This window comes from Heptranchias perlo, chromosome 12, assembly GCF_035084215.1.
Source record: "Heptranchias perlo isolate sHepPer1 chromosome 12, sHepPer1.hap1, whole genome shotgun sequence".
NCBI classification, from domain to species: Eukaryota; Metazoa; Chordata; class Chondrichthyes; order Hexanchiformes; family Hexanchidae; genus Heptranchias; species Heptranchias perlo.
Window position 1 is genome coordinate 72,476,725 of NC_090336.1, and position 20,163 is coordinate 72,496,887.

At 44.1% G+C, this 20,163-nt stretch overlaps 1 protein-coding gene across 4 annotated transcripts in view; it reads right to left on the reverse strand.

Annotated features, from left to right (window-relative positions):
* The window catches only part of usp47 (ubiquitin specific peptidase 47), a 226,770-nt gene that overhangs the window by 171,198 nt on the left and 35,409 nt on the right, over window positions 1-20,163 (reverse strand). The window contains exon 1 of one of the 4 annotated variants that reach the window (XM_067994251.1): window positions 10,667-10,997. The exons of the other annotated variants lie outside the window; for them this stretch is intronic. Coding sequence (XP_067850352.1) covers window positions 10,667-10,741 — 75 coding nt within the window. The 5' untranslated portion in view covers window positions 10,742-10,997. Of the gene's footprint in view, window positions 1-10,666; window positions 10,998-20,163 lie in introns of those variants that run through there. 4 annotated transcript variants of the gene reach the window in all.

Consider the following 20,163-nt stretch of genomic DNA (forward strand, 5'->3'; position numbering starts at 1 on the left):
ATAATAGCACTAAAGAGTGACAAATCCCCAGGACCAGATGGTTTCCATCCCAGGGTTTTAAAGGAAGTAGGTGAGCAGATTGCAGATGCGCTAACTATAATCTTTCAAAGTTCTCTAGATTCAGGAACTGTCCCTCTAGATTGGAAAATTGCACATGTCGCTCCGTTTTTTACGAAAGGAGGGAGGGAAACTGGGGAATTATAGACCAGTTAGCCTAATATCTGTTGTGGGGAAATTGCTGGAGTCTATAATTAAGGATAGGGTGACTGAATACCGAGAATTTTCAGTTAATCAGGGAGAGCCAGCATGGATTTGTGAAAGGTAGGTCGTGCCTGACAAACCTGATTGAATTTTTTGAAGAGGTGATTAAAGTAGTGAACAGGGGAATGTCAATGGATGTTATTTGTATGGACTTCCAGAAGGCATTTGATAAGGTCCCACATAAGGGACTGTTAGCTAAGTTAGAAGCCCATGGAATCGAGGGAAAAGTACGGACTTGGTTAGGAAACTGGCTGAGCGAAAGGCGACAGAGAGTAGGGATAATGGGTAAGTATTCACATTGGCAGGATGTGACTAGTGGTGTCCCGCAGGGATCTGTCTTGGGGCCTCAATTATTCACAATATTTATTAACGACTTGGATGAAGGCATAGAAAGTCTCATATCTAAGTCTGCCGATGACACAAAGATTGGTGGCATTGCAAGCAGTGTAGATGAAAACATAAAATTACAAAGCGATATTGATAGATTAGGTGAATGGGCAAAACTGTGGCAAATGGAATTCAATGTAGACAAATGTGAGGTCATCCACTTTGGATCAAAAAAGGATAGAACAGGGTATTTTCTAAATGGTAAAAAGTTAAAAACAGTGGATGTCCAAAGGGACTTAGGGGTTCAGGTACATAGATCATTGAAGTGTCATGGACAGGTGCAGAAAATAATCAAGAAGGCAAATGGAATGCTGGCCTTTATATCCAGAGGACTGGAGTACAAGGGGGCAGAAGTTATGCTGCAGCTATACAAAACCCTGGTTAGACCGCACCTGGAGTACTGTGAGCAGTTCTGGGCACCGCACCTTCGGAAGGACATATTGGCTTTGGAGGGAGTGCAGCGTAGGTTTACTAAAATTAAAACCGGACTTCAAGGATTAAGTTACGAGGAGAGATTACACAAATTGGGGTTGTATTCTCTAGAGTTTCGAAGGTTAAGGGGTGATCTGATCGAAGTTTATAAGATATTAAGGGGTACAGATAGGGTGGATAGAGAGAAACTATTTCCGCTGGTTGGGGATTTTAGGAGTAGGGGGCACAGTCTAAAAATTAGAGCCAGACCTTTCAGGAGTGGGATTAGAAAACATTTCTACACACAAAGGGTGGTAGAAGTTTGGAACTCTCTTCCGCAAACGGCAATTGATACTAGCTCAATTGCTAAATTTAAATGTGAGATGGATAGCTTTTTGGCAACCAAAGGTATTAAGGGATATGGGCCAAAGGCAGGTATATGGAGTTAGATCACAGATCAGCCATGATCTTCTCAAATGGCGGAGCAGGCACGAGGGGCTGAATGGCCTTACTCCTGTTACTATGTAAACAATTTTACAACACCAAGTTATAGTCCAGCAATTTTATTTTAAATTCACAAGCTTTCGGAGATTTTCTCCTTCCTCAGGCAAATGTTTCACTGTTACTATGTGGCTGTGAAAGCGAGTTTTGGAAGAAACCTGATCAAACACGAGAAGGGAAACAGAAAGCGAACTTCAGCATTCCTGACTCCTCTCAAAAATATACAGTGGATCCTCAATTTAATGTTTCTTCGTTATAGCAATAATGTTCAAACACTAACTCACTTTAATTAAATCACACACTGGTCCTGGCATGACCAGGCACTTTTTGCAACTTGCAGATCTGAATGGATCTTGACTTTCCTGTTCAAGTGTGCTCTTTGTATATACACCAGACCCATGTGCCGTATATGATACAAGTTTATCATCTTGTTTTAGTGGGGGTTCCCATTATTCTTCACATCTTCAACAGTCCCAATTAAACAGAACTTAGCAACTGCTTTAAACACTAGTGAATCACCTGTGGCATGCACAATGCAGTCACGGTCAAGTGTATTCCTTCGGTGAAGCACTGCTAGAAGGCAGGATGATTGGACCAGGGTGTATAGACACAATTTAGTCCCAAATTTAAAGTCAGATATTCTGTCCTCCTTTTTATATTTCCATTACAAATGTTTACATGTAAACATGTTACGTGGTAATTACATGACCTGCAGTGGTGGAGAGAAAAAAATATATAAATACAGATAAGAGGGATAAAGAAAGAGAGGGGTGACCAACAACTTGGTCAAAAAAGATGAGTTTTGAGGGCGTTTTTAAAAAAGGTGGAGGGGTGGGAGAGGGTTTATTCAACTAACCACTTATCCAACAGCTCCAAGGTGGACTCCCACCCTCTTGAAAAGAAATCTGTGTGGCACTGAGCACTAGCTTTTAATCTCTCAGGGCAGTGTCCTAGGCCCGACCATCTTCAGCTGCTTCATCAATGACCTTCCCTCCATCATAAGGTCAGAAATGGGGATGTTCACTGATGATTGCACAGTGTTCAGTTCCATCCGCAACCCCTCAAATAATGAAGCAGTCTGAGCCCGCATACAGCAAGACCTGGACAACATCCAGGCTTGGGCTCATAAGTGGCAAGTAACATTCGCACCAGACAAGTGCCAGGCAATGACCATCTCCAACAAGAGTCTAACCATCTCCCCTTGACATTCAACGGCATTACCATCACCGAATCCCCCACCATCAACATCCTGGGGGTCACCATTGACCAGAAACTTAACTGGACCAGCCACAGGCTGGGTATTCTGCGGCGAGTGACTCACCTCCTGACTCCCCAAAGCCTTTCCACCATCTACAAGGCACAAGTCAGGAGTGTGATGGAATACTCTCCACTTGCCCGGATGAGTGCAGCTCCAACAACACTCAAGAAGCTCGACACCATCCAGGACAAAGCTGCCTGCTTGATTGGCACCCCATCCACCACCATAAACATTCACTCCCTTCACCACCGGCGCACTGTGGCTGCAGTGTGTACCATCCACAGGATGCATGCAGCAACTCGCCAAGGCTTCTTCGACAGCACCTCCCAAACCCGCGACCTCTACCACCTAGAAGGACAAGAGCAGCAGGCACATGGGAACAACACCACCTGCACGTTCCCCTCCAAGTCACACACCATCCCGATTTGGAAATATATCGCCGTTCCTTCATCGTCGCCGGGTCAAAATCCTGGAACTCCCTTCCTAACAGCACTGTGGGAGAACCTTCACCACATGCACTGCAGCGGTTCAAGGCGGTGGCTCACCACCACCTTCTCAAGGGCAATTAGGGATGGGCAATAAATGCTGGCCTTGCCAGCGACGCCCACATCCCACGAACGAATAACAAAAAAGGAGTTTAGACCCAGCACAGACTATCCTTTTATCCACTGGCTGCGAGATCCAACGTTCCCTATTGGTCAGAGACCCTCAGCATAAAACGTTACTGCTATACAGTAATCTGAAAACATCACACAAACGGATAGGAAGGTGAGGTTAGGGCTGTGGCAGGCACGCTGTTGTTAAGTTGGGGGAGGATTACTCTGCAGCTCGTCGTGTGACACCCCACCCAGGAGCGCTTGATGCTGAAACATTATAAATGTATACGTGAAAATGTTACCCAGCGTGGACAACGCTCATCCTGGTGACCTCAAAAATCATTTACAGTTTCAATGCTTATGCACACAGGATCAAACCAGCATTTTCTAAACTGAGGAAAATTTGTATATAACATGTAATTAACACAGGGAGGTACTGGATTCAATGAAGAGTGAAGAAAAGGTTGGCCATTCACAATGTTCTACATGTCCTTATCATGCGCACACTAGTGACACAATTAATGACATAAGCATTGCATTAATCTTTTACACCTTAAAAATTACTATTATAGTTACTAATAGAACTCCCTACCTAACAGCACTGTGGGAGAACCTTCACCACACGGACTGCAGTGGTTCAAGAAGGCGGCTCAGCACCACCTTCTCAAGGGCAATTAGGGATGGGCAATAAATGCTGGCCTTGCCAGCAACGCCCACATCCCATGAACGAATAAAAAAAAAGTTTGGACCCAGCACAGACTATCCTTTTGTCCACTGGCTGCGAGATCCAACAGGTACACTACAATAGTAATATTATAGTTACTTATAATCATAGAATGATACAGCACAGGCAGCCTTTGGAAGAGCTATCCAATTGGTCCCATTCCCCTGCTCTTTCCCCATAGCCCTGCAATTTTTTCCTCCTTCAAGTATTTATCCAATTCCCTTTTGAAATTTATTATTGAATCTGCTTCCTTATTATTCAAACACCGTTTTCAGCCTGTGTGACTTCTTGAAGGTGACAGAACAAGTCAATAAGGCTGCTAAAAAAGCATACGGGACCTGGGCTTTGTAAATAGAGGCAGAGAGTATAAATGCAAGGAAGTTATAAATCACTGGTTAGGCCTCAGCCAGAGTATTGCATCCAATTCTGGGCACCACATTTGAGGAAAGATGTCAAGGCCTTGAAGAGGGTGTAGAGGAGATTTACTAGAATGGCAACAGGGATGAAGGACTTTAGTTATGTGGAGAGACTGGAGAAGCTGGGGTTGTTCTCCTTAGAGCAGAAAAGGTTAAGGCGAGTTTTAATAGGGGTGTTCAAAATTATGAAGGGTTTTGATCGAGTAAATAAGCACAAACTGTTTCCACTGGCAGGAGGGTCGGTAACCAGAGGACGCAGATTTAAGATAATTAGCAAAAGAACCAGAGGGGAGATGAAGAGAATTTATTTTTTAAAATGCAGCGAGTTATGATGATCTGGAATGCACTGCCTGAAAGGGTGATGGAAGCACATGCAACCGTAACTTTCAAAAGGGCACTGGATAAATACTTAACATAAGAACATAAGAAATAGGAGCAGGAGTCGGCCAATCGGGCCCTCGAGCCTGCTCCGCCATTCAATAAGATCATGGCTGATCTGACCCCAACCTCAAATCTAAATTCATGTCCAATTTCCTGCCCACTCCCCCTAACCCCGAATTCCCTTTACTTCTAGGAAACTGTCTATTTCTGTTTTAAATTTATTTAATGATGTAGCTTCCACAGCTTCCTGGGGCAGCAAATTCCACAGACCTACCACCCTCTGAGTGAAGAAGTTTCTCCTCATCTCAGTTTTGAAAGAGCAGCCCCTTATTCTAAGATTATGCCCCCTCGTTCTAGTTTCACCCATCCTTGGGAACATCCTTACCGCATCCACCCGATCAAGCCCCTTCACAATCTTATATGTTTCAATAAGATCGCCTCTCATTCTTCTGAACTCCAATGAGTAGAGTCCCAATCTACTCAACCTCTCCTCATATGTCCACCCCCTCATCCCCGGGATTAACCGAATGAACCTTCTTTGTACTGCCTCGAGAGCAAGTATGTCTTTTCTTAAGTATGGAGACCAAAACTGTATGCAGTATTCCAGGTGCGGTCTCACCAATACCTTATATAACTGCAGCAATACCTCCCTGTTTTTATATTCTATCCCCCTAGCAATAAAAGCCAACATTCCGTTGGCCTTGAAAAGGAAAAATCTGCAGGGCTGTGAGGAAAAAGCAGGGGGAGTGGGACTATTTGGATAGCTCTTTCAAAGCATCAGCACAGCCTCGCGATAGGCCGAATAGCCTCCGTTTGTGCTGTGTTTTTGTTAGGCAAGGGTATTGAAGGTTACAGAACCAAAGCGGGTAGATGGAGTTAAGATACCGATCAGCCATGATTTAATTGACCTAATTCAAACAGGCTCGAGGGGCTGAATGGCCTCCTCCTGCTCCTATGTATGATTTTATGATTCAACGACTTTTCACAATACCTAAATGGAACGTCAACTCTCCACTGGATGATGAAGCATATAGATCAACACAAAGAAAAATCAACTCCAAAAAAACTTAGCCAACTTAAGTAAAGGTCATCGTTCAGCCAAATACTTGTAACCTTTGTCAGCCATGCAAAGATGCTCAGCAATGCTTTAGTAGTGTAAACGCTACAATACATGAACCATCACGTTTCGAAACCACAAAGTGCGTGCATAAAGTTTGTTTGCAGATCATGCATTTGGACCAAATACCTGATTATTTATACGAAATAAGGCTACGGTCAACTTTTTCAGCGCCAGCAGCTGCAGGGAAGCCTCTACCCCTTGGGCTCATACGCAGTGATAACTTATATTTATATAGCGCCTTTAATGTACAGAAGCATCCCAAAGTGGAGATTCACCAGGATGTTACCAGGGCTGGAGCGCTTCAGCTATGAAGAGAGACTGGGAAGATTGGGTTTGTTTTCCTTGGAGCAGAGGAGGCTGAGGGGGGACATGATTGAGGTGTACAAAATTATGAGGGGCACAGATAGGATGGATACTAAGGAGCTTTTTCCCTTCGTTGAGGGTTCTATAACAAGGGGACATAGATTCAAGGTAAAAGGCGGGAGGTTTAGAGGGGATTTGAGAAAGAACTTTTTCACCCAGAGGGTGGTTGGAGTCTGGAACTCACTGCCTGAAAGGGTTGTGGAGGCAGGAACCCTCACAACATTCAAGAAGCATTTGGATGAGCACTTGAAATGCCATAGCATACAAGGCTACGGACCAAATGCTGGAATATGGGATTAGAGTAGACAGGGCTTGATGGCCGGCGCGGACACGATGGGCCGAAGGGCCTCTATCCGTGCTGTATAACTCTAAGACTCTAAGACACTTTACAGGGCACAAGGCAAAAAAAAAAATGGATGCTGAGTCAAAAGAGAGTTAAGGAGGAGTAACCAAAAGCTTGATCAAAGAGCTGAATTTTAAGGAAGGTCGTAAAGGAAGAGGGGGAGATCATAGAATCGTAGAAAAGTTGCAGCACGGAAGGAGGCCATTCGGCCCATCGTGTTCGCGCTGACTCTGTGCAAGAGCAATCCAGCTAGTCCCCCGCCCTAATCCTGTCGCAAATTTTTTCACTTTCAAGTACTTATCCAGTTCCCAGGACCCGGATCCCGGAGAGGCAGACCAATTTAGGGAGAGATTTCCAGAGCGTAAGGCCTAGGTGACTGAAGGCACAGTTGCCAACGGTGAGGTGGACAGGGTGGGGGATGGGGCATTTGGCGTTGGACAAACCATCTGAGCATAGATGCAGTGGAGAGGTTCGGGGAGCTAGGTGCCATTAGTGTACATGTGGAAGTTGATCGCATGTCTGCAGATGATGTCACCAAGGAACGACATGTAGATGAGGAAGAGGAAGGGGCCAAGGGTGGATCCTTGGAGGCACTCTGGGGGTGACGGTTTGGGGTGGGAAGATGCTCTGGCTGCAGTTGGATAGGCAAGAGTGGAAACATGCGAGCGCAGTCCTGCCAAGCTGGACATCAGAAGAAGCACTGGAGCACAAAAAGAGGTAATGCACCATTGGTTATATTCAAAGAATGCTGTTCGAGACTTTGGTTCAGACCATTTCAGCGCTACAGGAGAGGTGAAAACCCTACTGAAGATATTCAAACAGGAGTTGCGAGAAAGCTGAGCATGGATCTGGGAGACAAGAACTTCCTTTTATAGTAACAACATCGAGGTCTCATGAGTCAGTTATTGCTGAGTGATGCAAAGAAGTCTATCAAAATATAACCTCATGTCCTCCGTCTGCATCTTCCATTCATGTGCATGATCTATCAACTGATTCAAGCTGTTAGCTGTTGCATCATCCAACCGCTAATCCGTTGCCTGATTGTGGCACTGGAAGTGCTACCTATTGGTTCGTTTATTGGCCATTAATCACCATTGCCCTGGCAGGTCAGCCTGAGAAATATCACAACCGGAAAATGGACCAAAGACAACCATGCTGTTCAGAGTTCAAAGGCTGCTGATAGGCCAAGTGAACTCCGTTGGACATCACTGGTCCTAGGTGAACTCCTGTTCGATGTGAGCTGCCCAGCCTTCAGCAAAACATCCATCAGCACTATCAGTAAAGAAGTTGAGGCTGGAGGACATTCTCATCTATTTATACCGACTGGGAAACCATTGACACAAGTTCAGTTTTGGATATCTGATGAGTCTCGCAAAAGGGAACTAGAAGAATGGTTGCCACCATCCAACTGAACACAAAACTAGTATTCTGCAACACAGAGCTCTTAAAACCGAGTCGTACAGATGAGCTACAACAATGGAACAAGCATTTTGTGAAGAACCTGGTGTAACGCCAAAGGGAAGGACCCTTTACTGGAAGATGCAACTCTGAATGGTGACCCTTAGGGACTCTACATCTGAGCACAAGTGCAATGTGAAAGTAAGCATACTGAATGGTGGTACCATTACACTAAGGAAAATTACACTTAAGCCAATATCATAGAATCATTGAATGATACAGCACAGAAGGTGGCCATTCGGTCCATCATGCCTGTGCCAGTTCTTTGAACGAGCTGTCCAATTAGTCCCACTCCCCTGCTTGTTCCCCATAGCCCTACAAATTTTCCCCTTTCATGTATTTATCCAATTCCCTTTTGAAAGTTATTATTGAATCTGCTTCCACCACCTTTTCAGGCAGCGCATTCCAGATCATAATGCGTAAATAGTTTTTTTTTCCTCATGTCACCTCTCGTTCTTTTGCCAATTATCTTAAATCTGTGACCTCTGGTCACCGACCCTTCTGCCCCCAGAGACAGTTTCTCCTTATTTACCCTATCAAAACCCTCCATGATTTTGATCATCTTTATCAAATCTCCCCTTAACCCTCTCTGCTCTAAGGAGAACCAACCCAGATTCTCCAGTCTTTCCACGTAACTGAAGTCTTTCATCCCTGGTACCATTCCTAGAAGTAAAGGGAATTAGGGGTTATGGGGAGCAGGCAGGAAATTGGACATGAATTTAGATTTGAGGTTAGGATCAGATCAGCCATGATCTTATTGAATGGCGGAGCAGGCTCGAGGGGCCGATTGGCCTACTCCTGCTCCTATTTCTTATGTTCTTACTCCAGTAAATCTCCTCTGCACCCTCACTAAGGCCTTGACCCACTTCCTAAAATGTGGTGCCCAGAACTGGCCACGATACTCCAGTGTTTTATAAAGGTTTAGCATTTCTTCCTTGCTTTTGTCCTCTATTTATAAAGCCAAGGACCTTGTATGCTTTTTAGCAACCTTCTCAACTTGTCCTGCCACTTTCAAAGACTTGTGTACGTACCCCGAGGTGTCTCTGTCCCTGCACCCAATTATGTTTTAATGTTGTACCGAAATGACTCGTGTGATTCACTTAACTCAAATTGCTCACACCATTCTAGTGCCAGATAGCAAAAACAACTCTCAAAACAACCCGAATTTAGACAGACGCAAATGTAATTTGCATTGGTGTTTTACAAAGTTCAAGTGAACAAACCATGAAAACTTCACATATCTATCATCACGCTTTGCTGAAATTCTACTGACATTGAAATGTGCTAATCTGATCTACAAATGTGGGATCATGGGGAAGGTTTCAATGCTCTTGCCTTCGATCAGTAAATATTACGCACAATGTTATATTTCCTGTACAGAAGCATTTATAGATCTGATGAAATTCTCCAACTCATGTTCAGTCTCAATTAAGATTTCCAATCCTAATTAGGCTCGCAGGGAATATAACCTGTTTACAAACACATCAGTTTGGACGTCTTACAAATCCAGTTGAACAGGTCTGGGAATTTCCAACAGACCAAGAGTGACCATTTCAGAACTGAATCCAAAATTCACCTTTTCTTACAAACGATACTAACAATAACCACTTGCATTTATATAGCGCCTTTAACGTAATAAAATATTCCAAGGTGCTTCACAGGAGCGATTTTCAAACAAAATTTGACACCAAGCCACATGGGAGATATTAGGACAGGTGACCAAAAGCTTGGTCAAAGAGGTAGGTTTTAAGAAGAGTCTTAAAGGAGGGGAGAGAGAGGTAGAGAGGCAGAGAGATTTAGGGAGAGAACTCCAGAGCTTAGGACCTAGGCAGCTGAAGGCACGGCCGCCAATGGTGGAGCTATTAAAATCGGGGATCCGCAAGAGGCGAGAATTGGGGGAGCGCAGAGATCTCGGAGGGTTGTAGGGCGGGAAGAGGTGACAGAGATAGGGAGGGGCATGGAGGGATTTGAAAACAAGGATGAGAATTTTAAAATCGAGACGTTCTCAGGCCAGGAGCCAATGTAGGTCAGCGAGCACAGGAGGTGACAGGTGAACAGCACTTGGTGCAAATTAGAATCCGGGCAGAGTTTTGGATGAGCTCAAGTTTATAGAGGGTGGAAGTTGGGAGGCCAGCCAGGAGAGAATTGGAAGAGTCAAGTCTAGAGGTAACAAAGGAATTGGTGAGAGTTTCAGCATCAGATGATCTGAGGCAGGGGCAGAGACAGGCAACATAACAGAAAACAAATTCGCCAATGTGGGTTACAATGAAAGAGAAAGAAAGACTTGCATTTATATGGTGCCTTTCACAACCTCAGGACGTCCCAAAGCACTTTACAGCCAATCAAGTACTTTATGAGGTGTAGTCACTGCTGTGATGCAATATAGACCCGTAAATTTGACCAATTTAGACCCTGCCCTTCACTTGCCCTGACCCTTACAAACTTACCAGAGATTCCAGTGCACGCCCCTTCTTTCCTTTGACTCTGAATGACATTAAAGCATCCCCAAAGATCTTGAACATTAGTGGTCCGCACAGTGAGCTTCCTTATGGATTCCCACACTGCCAATGCAAGAAAAACTATGACCTACAACACACAAGGCCTGGATTACTGTTGAAGGTCACAACAGAGTCTGTACCGTTGGATGGCATCAGTAGCAATTTTCAGCTGCAATATAATGAAGAAATGGTGCAGCCACGCCACAAAACAGCTTTGGGGTTTATTGTTTCACGAGACCTAATAAACGTCCATTTTCTTTTCAGCAGCGCTGTTGAGGGAAGTGATACCAGAAATTCAGAAGAAATCATAAACAGAAAGTTGAAGCAGCTGCCAGACTGGTTCACCTTAAGAAAACTAAAGCTACAGTACTTAACTTCCTTGTTTCGTACCAGAGATTGTTGTTCTGGCCACTTCCTGCCTCACAAACCAATAGAATTCAACTTCATTTGAATATTGCCTATCAAAATATAAACCTTGGCTATTTCAGTATCAGTGTTTGCTCACTGTAGCTGAACTGTTATTTGTGGAACAAGGAAATAAGCTGCAACTTTGGTTGCACAGTTGAACACATCTAGGGTAAGAGGTGTCAGCTCAGTAATGGCACTCTTGCTTCAGTCAGAAAGTTCAAGCCCCACTCCAAAAGACACATTATCCAAGCGGACACTCCAGTTCAGTACTGAGGGAGTGCTGCATCGTAGGGGGTACCATCTTTCGGATGAGATGTTAAACATAGGCCCCATCTACCCCCTTCAGGTGGACGTAAAAGATTCCACGACACTATTCCAAGAAGAGTGGGGGAGTTCTTCAAATCTTAAAAATTAGGAAGAAAATCAGGAAGCACTTTTTCAACATAAAGGGTAGTCGACATCTGGAATTCTCTCCTCCAAAAATGCTGTTGATTCTGGTACAAATGGAGCTTTCAAGACTGAGATAGATAAGATTCTTGTTGGGTAAGGGTATCAAGGGATACGGCGAGTAAATGGAGTTCAGGTACAGATCAGCCATGATCCAACTGAATGGCGGAACAGGCTTAAGGGGCTGAATGGCCTACTCCTGTTCCTATGTTCTCCTGTTATCCAGGCCAATATTTATTGCTCCCCACTAAAAATACATAAACTGGTCATTTATCTCATTGCTGTTCGTGGGACCTCTGTTCAAACTGGCTGCTGCGTTTGCCTACATTATAACGGCGACTACACTTCAAAAGTGTTTTGCTGGATGTGGGGCACTTTGGGACATCTTGAGGACGTGAGAGACGCTACATAAATGCAAGTTGCTTCTTTTCCTGCTATGAATTTCAATACTAATAAAGCTGCAGGATTGAATGCTTTTGTAGTCTCTGCACTTGTTCTCAGTAGTTTGCAGGTATCCAATCTCCGATATATAAATAAAAATATTACATACGTGTGTCACTTCCCTGGAACTGAATGAAAATTAAATTGCAGTGAACTTTCAGTGATCACATCAGTAATTTAAGGTTCCCACTAAGATGTCATCACAAGTCAGCTGATTGGAGAGCAGTGACCTTCATGCTGGCAAGGACACAGGTGAGAAAATTTAAAAAGTGCCCTAAATAATGCGGCACTACAATTCCCCTCTTAATCCTAAGTCGGTTGTTTTTGGGGGGGGTGGTGGCGGAGGAGAGAAATACCAGGGTTCTTAGGATTATCGCCTGATTCCTGCTGGAAGGAGATGACGAGAGACTAGGGAAGGACAGAATTAGCTTGCTTGTGATGGCTCTTGCGGCTGAATAGCCCACTGGTCCGCACAAAGAGTGGTCACTTAGATTTAGTAGCGCATTGCTACTGCATTGCTGCTCTTGGAACAGTATTTCAGCGTTAATCGCTGTCTTTAGAAAGAAGGCTAAAGGGAAGAACACAGCGCGTTTAAAACGAGGGTCACTGGATGTTTAAATCTTCTGGTCCCGAGTCTGGAGCTGAATCTCCAATTTCTATTCTCTGCAAGATACCAAAGTTGCCCATTTGCAAGCAACTCCGCTTCTACAGTATCACATCCATAACCAACTGGCTCAGGGCTACTGTAGCACCAAATGTTCTGCCACCAGATCAAACCTTTTTTTTTCATAAAAATAAAGTCTTTCTTGCACCCAGCAAAAATATCAAAGACCTGGAATGGCAGCTGTAGTAACGGTGACAGCAAGAACTTGAAACCTTCAAATATAGTTGAGGTTAATGCTGTAGCCTCACTATTAAAAGTCCCTACTTTCTGGAAACGCCCCTAAACCTGCGGTTGCAAATTCATCACCCACCAAAGGAAAGCAAGCGGCAAGTGTAACCCGTTCAGAGGCTTTAAATCACAAGCTCACTCGCTCACATAATTGTCAGAGATCATCTCGAGGCTGAAGAGTACTGATAGCCAAGAACCTCTCTGATTTTGGGGGTGGAGGGGGATAGAAAGACAGGCAAACAGATGGAATGAAAGGAAAAGAAAATAAATCCTATTTGGTTTCCCTGTGAGCACAAACATAGAAGTTATATTAAATAAAAGTATGGAAAGACCCCAAATCACATCAGAAATCCACTACTTAGGCACATAAAGCTCAGGCCCGTCCAGGGACTTTGCTGTGGTCTGTGCTGTGTATTTTACTTTTATTTTAGCTGAAATAACTGAAAGCATCTTTATTATACAAACTGGTAGCAGGTCCTTTACGAAGCAATAATCATCGCAACAATGTAAGCTTGGATAGATTTACATAAAGTTCTCAGTAGCAAACTTCACATCACTTCCTCGCTTTAGATTTTACCACCATCCCCGATAGTCTCAAAATTCATGGGAATCACGTCCTCTCCCCAGATCAATCATTTTGTGCAAAGCACAGCTGGTCATATATACCGCCCAAGAAGTTTAGGCAACTCAGTTTTATTTGCACTTATAACTCTCTGGTTTGTTCTGTTTGGATCTCACGGGTGTGTGTGGAGATTTGGAAAGGGCAATCTTCACATCAGTGGGAAAATCCTAAGTCAGAACACCGTGTTAGTGTCCACAGCTCAAGATAATTACAAACAGAGAACACCAATTTAAACTTAAGATAAGGCCTGCAAGGCTAAGTGGCCCACTGAGATACAAGGCTTAGACACTCCTGCCTTAATGTATCTCATCAGAATGACTAGCTAATCAGAAACAGATACAGATTTTGTTAAAATCTATGCAGCTAACGAAGAAAAAGCTGAAATACAAACTATTGATGTTAGCAAATACCTCCTCAAATTTAATTCCAAGGGGTCATTCAGAAGTTAGAAACTCATTATGTGCCAAAAAAATCATATTTGTATGGATAAGGTGAATGACACAAATTCAAATAGGACGATTTTATTTCTAACCACTTTAATAATCTAGAGATGAAGACCTGGAAATGAGTAAGAAATTTGTAGACTAGAAATCAGCAGGTACCTGTTTGGGGGTGACTGGGAAGGATGAAAGGGGTACAGGGCCCCAGGGGTTGGTGATGTGACCGTTACTGTTTCTAGTTTACATTAACTTGGATGCTGAAGTTCAACGTAGACTAAATAAATTCTAGCTGATACCAAAATAGATGGGCAGTTGAACTTCAGGAGGCAGGCCAGGGAGTTAAGACAAAATATAAGTAACAGAATGGAAGAGTGGCAGATGAAATGTAATATGGATAACTGTAAAATACTACACGCAGGAAAGAATGTACAGTGTAAGTACGGCATAAATAAGGTCAAAATAGCCAGGTTGAATGTGAAACGGATCTAGGGGTGTTCATGGATTCTGTGCTCAAACATGTCCAGTCATTGCACAGCAGCAAACAACGCAAAAAGAATAGTGAGCTACACGGCCTAGACAGTAGAATACTTACAACTACTTGCATTTATACAGTAGTAGAACGTCCCAAGGCGCTTCACAGGAGTGATTATCAAACAAAATTCGACACCGAGCAACATAAGGAGATATAAGGACATGTGAATCGAAGCTTGGTCGAAGAGTTTGTTTTAAGGAGGTTCTTAAAAGGAGAGGTTTAGGGCGGGAATTTCAGAGCTTAAAGCCAAGGAGGTTGAAGGAACGGCCGCCAACGGTGAAGCGAAGAAAATCGGAGATGTGCATGAGGCCAGAATTGGAGGAGCGCAGGGATCTCAGAGGACTGCAGGGCTGGAGGAGGTTACAGAGATAGGGAGGGGAGAAGCCATGGAGGGATTTGAAAACAAGGATGAGAATTTTAAAAATCGAGGTGTTGCCGGACCAGGATCCAACGTAGGTCAACGAGCACAGGGATGATGGGTGAACAGGATTTGGTGAGAGATAGGATAGGGGAAGCAGAGTTTTGGATGAGCTCAAGTTTACGGAGGGTGCAAAGTGGGAGGCAGGCCAGGAGAGCATTGGAATAGTTGAGTCGAGAGGTAATCAAGGCACGAATGAGGGTTTCGGCAGATGAGTGGAGACGGGCAGTGTTCGAGGAGGTCATGCATAAACATGCACAGTAACTTGGTCAGACCACGTGGTATAGTTTGTCCAATTCTGCTCAACGAGTCATCTTGGTAGCAGAATCTTTGATCAATGAAAAGTTGGGCCTACAGATCTGATGCTGGTGATTTAGTATAAAGGCCAGGAGCTGGGTCACATACACTGGCCTCCCAGGAGCCGAACTAAAACAGCACGATTATAAAAGCAGCTAACAAAGCTAAACAACCGATCACTGATTTTTGTTTATGCTCCCCAAAGCCTTTCCACCATCTACAAGGCACAAGTCGGGAGTGTGATGGAATACTTGCCTGGATGAGTGCAGCTCCAACAACACTCAAGAAGCTCGACACCATCCAAGATAAAGCAGCCCGTTTGATTGGCACCCCATCCACCACCCTAAACATTCACACCCTTCACCACCGGCGCACTGTGGCTGCAGTGTGTACCATCCACAGGATGCACTGCAGCAACTCGCCAAGGCTTCTTCGGCAGCACCTCCCAAACCCGCGACCTGTACCATCTAGAAGGACAAGAGCAGCAGGCACATGGGAACAACACCACCTGCACATTCCCCTCCAAGTCACACACCATCCCAACTTGGAAATATATCCGCCGTTCCTTCATCGTCGCTGGGTCAAAATCCTGGAACTCCCTTCCTAACAGCACTGTGGGAGAACCTTCACCACACGGACTGCAGCGGTTCAAGAAGGCGGCTCACCACCACCTTCTCAAGGGCAATTAGGGATGGGCGATAAATGCCGGCCTTGCCAGCGACGCCCACATCCCATGAACGAATAAAAAAAATGGTGTCTGAGGCAATACACAAATCAGAAATGAGGGAATGAATTGTTGAAGCTCGAGAGCTACTTTGGCCTGAAACAGGAAATGACGACTAAAGATCCCAATTCTAAACTAAGCAAGCCAAAAAACAAATTCTAATTTAAGGAGCAGCTACTTCACTTTCAACATTGTTAATTGGCAGGATAGGTTGTCACCGAGCACCGCGATTGCTGAATTGGTGAAAGTATTCGAAAAGGGAACAGGCAAAAGAGATTCCTCATTCAACAAGTAGATGGATCTGCAATTTACACTGGAGCAGGAAGGAAACTGAAATAGTCTGTAGATGCTTTTTATTAAGGGGGCCCAAAGGGACACGGCAGGCTGGATGGTTTCATAGAATCTTACAGCACAGAACAAGCCATTCGGCCCATCATGCCTGTGCTGGTTGAATGATGATTTTAACAATGGGAGCGGATACTTTGTACCTTAAAGTACAAAAGCAATAGTTTTTCCCAAAGGAAAATACCTGTGTCACAGCTTCTAGAAAATCTGCAGCAGGTGTAATATATTTAGATTTACAAAAGGCATTCAATAACATGCCACACAAAAGGTTGTTAAACAAGATAAGGGCTCATGGGGTTGGGGTTAATATATTAGCATGGATTGAGGATTGGTTAATGGACAGAAAACAGAGTAGGAATAAACGGGTCATTTTCAGGTTAGCAGGGTGCCGCAAGAATCAGTGCTTGGGCCTCAGCCATTTACAATCTATATTCATGATTTAGATGAAGGGACCGAATGTAATAAGAACATAAGAAATAGGAGCAGGAGGAGGCCAATCGGCCCCTCGAGCCTGCTCCGCCATTCAATAAGATCATGGCTGATCTGATCCTAACCTCAAATCTAAATTCATGTCCAATTTCCTGCCCGCTCCCCGTAACCCCGAATTCACTTTACTTCTAGGAAACTGGCTATTTCTGTTTTAAATTTATTTAATGATGTAGCTTCCACAGCTTCCTGGGGCAGCAAATTCCACAGACCTACTACCCTCTGAGTGAAGAAGTTTCTCCTCATCTCAGTTTTGAAAGAGCAGCCCCTTATTCTAAGATTATGCCCCCTCGTTCTAGTTTCACCCATCCTTGGGAACATCCTTACCGCATCCACCCGATCAAGCCCCTTCACAATCTTATATGTTTCAATAAGATCGCCTCTCATTCTTCTGAACTCCAATGAGTAGAGTCCCAATCTACTCAACCTCTCCTCATATGTCCGCCCCCTCATCCCCGGGATTAACCGAGTGAACCTTCTTTGTACTGCCTCGAGAGTAAGTATGTCTTTTCTTAAGTATGGAGACCAAAACTGTATGCAGTATTCCAGGTGCGGTCTCACCAATACCTTTTATAACTGCAGCAATACCTCCCTGTTTTTATATTCTATCCCCCTAGCAATAAAAGCCAACATTCCGTTGGCCTTCTTGATCACCTGCTGCACCTGCATACTAACTTTTTGATTTTCTTGCACTCGGACCCCCAGATCCCTTTGTACTGCAGTACTTTCCAGTTGCTCGCCATTAAGATAATAACTTGCTCTCCGATTTTTCCTGCCATAGTGCATAACCTCACATTTTCCAATATTGTATTGCATCTGCCAAATCTCCACCCACTCACCCAGCCTGTCTGTATCCCCTTGTAGGTTTTTTATGTCCTCCTCACTCTCTACTTTCCCTCCCATCTTTGTATCATCTGCAAACTTTGATATGTTACACTCGGTCCCCTCCTCCAAATCGTTAATATAGATTGTAAAGAGTTGGGGACCCAGCACCGACCCCTGCGGAACACCACTGGCCAGTCAGAGAATGTACCATTTATCCCAACTCTCTGCTTCCTGTTAGATAACCAATCCTCCACCCATGCCAGAATATTACCCCCAATCCAGTGATTCTTTATCTTGAGCAATAATCTTTTATGTGGCACCTTGTCGAATGCCTTCTGGAAGTCCAAATACACTACGTCCACTGGTTCCCCTTTATCCTCAAAGAACTCAAGCAAATTTGTCAGACATGACTTCCCCTTTGTAAAGCCATGCTGACTTTGTCCTATTAAATTATGTTTATCCAAATGTTCTGCTACTGTCGCCTTAATAATAGACTCCAAAACTTTACCCACCACAGATGTTAAGCTAACTGGTCTATAATTTCCAGCCTTCCAAGTTTGCTGATGACACATAAGAACATAAGAAATAGGAGCAGGAGTAGGCCAATCGGCCCCTCGAGCCTGCTCAGCCATTCAATAAGATCATGGCTGATCTGATCCTAACCTCAAATCTAAATCCATGCCCAATTTCCTGCCCGCTCCCCGTAACCCCTAATTCCCTTTACTTCTAGGCACAAAGCTAGGTGGGAAAGTAAGCTGTGAAGAAGACACAAAGAGTCTGCAAAAGTATATAGACAGGTTAAGTGAGTGGGCAAGAAGGAGACAGAAGGACTATGTTGTTGGGAAATGTGAGGTTATTCACTTCGGTAGGAATAATAGAAAAATAGAATATTTTTTAAATGGTGAAGAACTATTAAATGTTGGTGTTGAGAGATTTGGGGGTCCTTGTCCATGAAACACAAAGTTAACACGCAGGTACAGCAAGCAATTAGGAAGGCAAATGGTATGTTAGCCTTTATTGCAAGGGAGTTGGAGTAAGGAAGTCTTGCTGCAATTGTACAGGGCTTTGGTGAGACCACACCTGGAGTACTGTGTACAGTTTTGGTCTCCTTAGCTAAGGAAGAATATATTTGTCTTAGAGGCGGTGCAACGAAGGTTCACTAGATGGATTCCTTGGATGAGAGCGTTGTCCTATGAGGAGAGATTGAGTAGAGTGGGCGTATACTCTCGAGTTTAGAAGAGTGAGAGGTGATCTCAATGAAACATACAAGATTCTGAGAGGGCTCGACAGGGTAGATGCTGAGAGATTGTTTCCCCTGGCTGGAGAGTCTAGAACTAGGGGGCATAGTGTCAGGATAAGGGGGTCAGCCATTTAGGACTGAGATGAGGAGAAATTTCTTCACACAGAAGGTTATGAATCTTTGGAATTCATCCACAGCCCTCTGGGGTAGAGCTCAGTCGTTGAGTATATCCAAGGCTGAGATGGAAAGATTTCAGGGCACTCAAGGGATATGAGTTTCGGGCGGGAAAATGGAGTTGAGTTTGAGGATCGGCCATGATCTTATTGAATGGCAGAGCAGGCTCGAGGGGCCGTATGGCCTGCTCCTGCTCCTATTTCTTATGTTCTTAAGTGCCGCATCTACATGTTTTGTACACTTGTGTTCACCTTTCTGCGTTGCCGGTTATTTTATTGGAACGCTTATAAATGATTACAAAAATCAATTTGAACAATGGAGTGAGCATTGTGCACATGCTGGAATATTTTCTTAACATTTCTATTCCTTGATTTGCATTTTGAATCTGTATGAGTTTCAGAAATAGAAGTCACTTTCATTATGAATGAATGGTCAGGCGAGATTAACGACCTGCATTTTCCTACACTCAAGCCCCAAAAATCCATTACTGGATCGTTTCTCCCACCCAACCCCATTCTAGTCACCAAAAATGTTACTTCCTTTTTGGAAGAGAAAGGTACAAGAGGTGCTTCATGTACAAGAAGTTGCTTTTACATAGCGCTCATTATGTACAGAGACACTTTTCAGGGTGCTTTATAGGGCAGTGGATAGCAAGAGCTCACTGAGGAAAGGGAAGGAGTCTGTAAGGGAGCCAAGGGACAATCATAAAGGGGCCTTTGGATCAAGGTGACAAGAGATGTTAAGGGAGGGAGGGAGGGAGCACAGTGACTGACAGAGCGTCCATCAATGGTAGGCGGTAAACAACAATTCAACTAGTGTCAGAGGAGACATGCAGGAACCAAATGTTGGAGATCACAGAGGTTGGGAGGGGCAGAGCAATGAAAGGGTTAGAAGGAAAGGACAAGAATCTGAAGCAAATGCACTGGGACATGGGAAGGTAGTGGAGTTTGGAGAGGGCAGGGGTGATGGGGTGCAAGTATTAGTGTCGCAGAGAACATGGGCCTTGGGACAAGATTAGAATAGCTTTTTTTTTACGTCATATTTTGAAATAAGTAGGCTACTTAAAAATCTGATAAAACGAGTCTATTTAGACATGACTTATACAAGGCACTTAAAAGTTATATCAAGCTAAACCAAGAGCATCTGGTACTCATT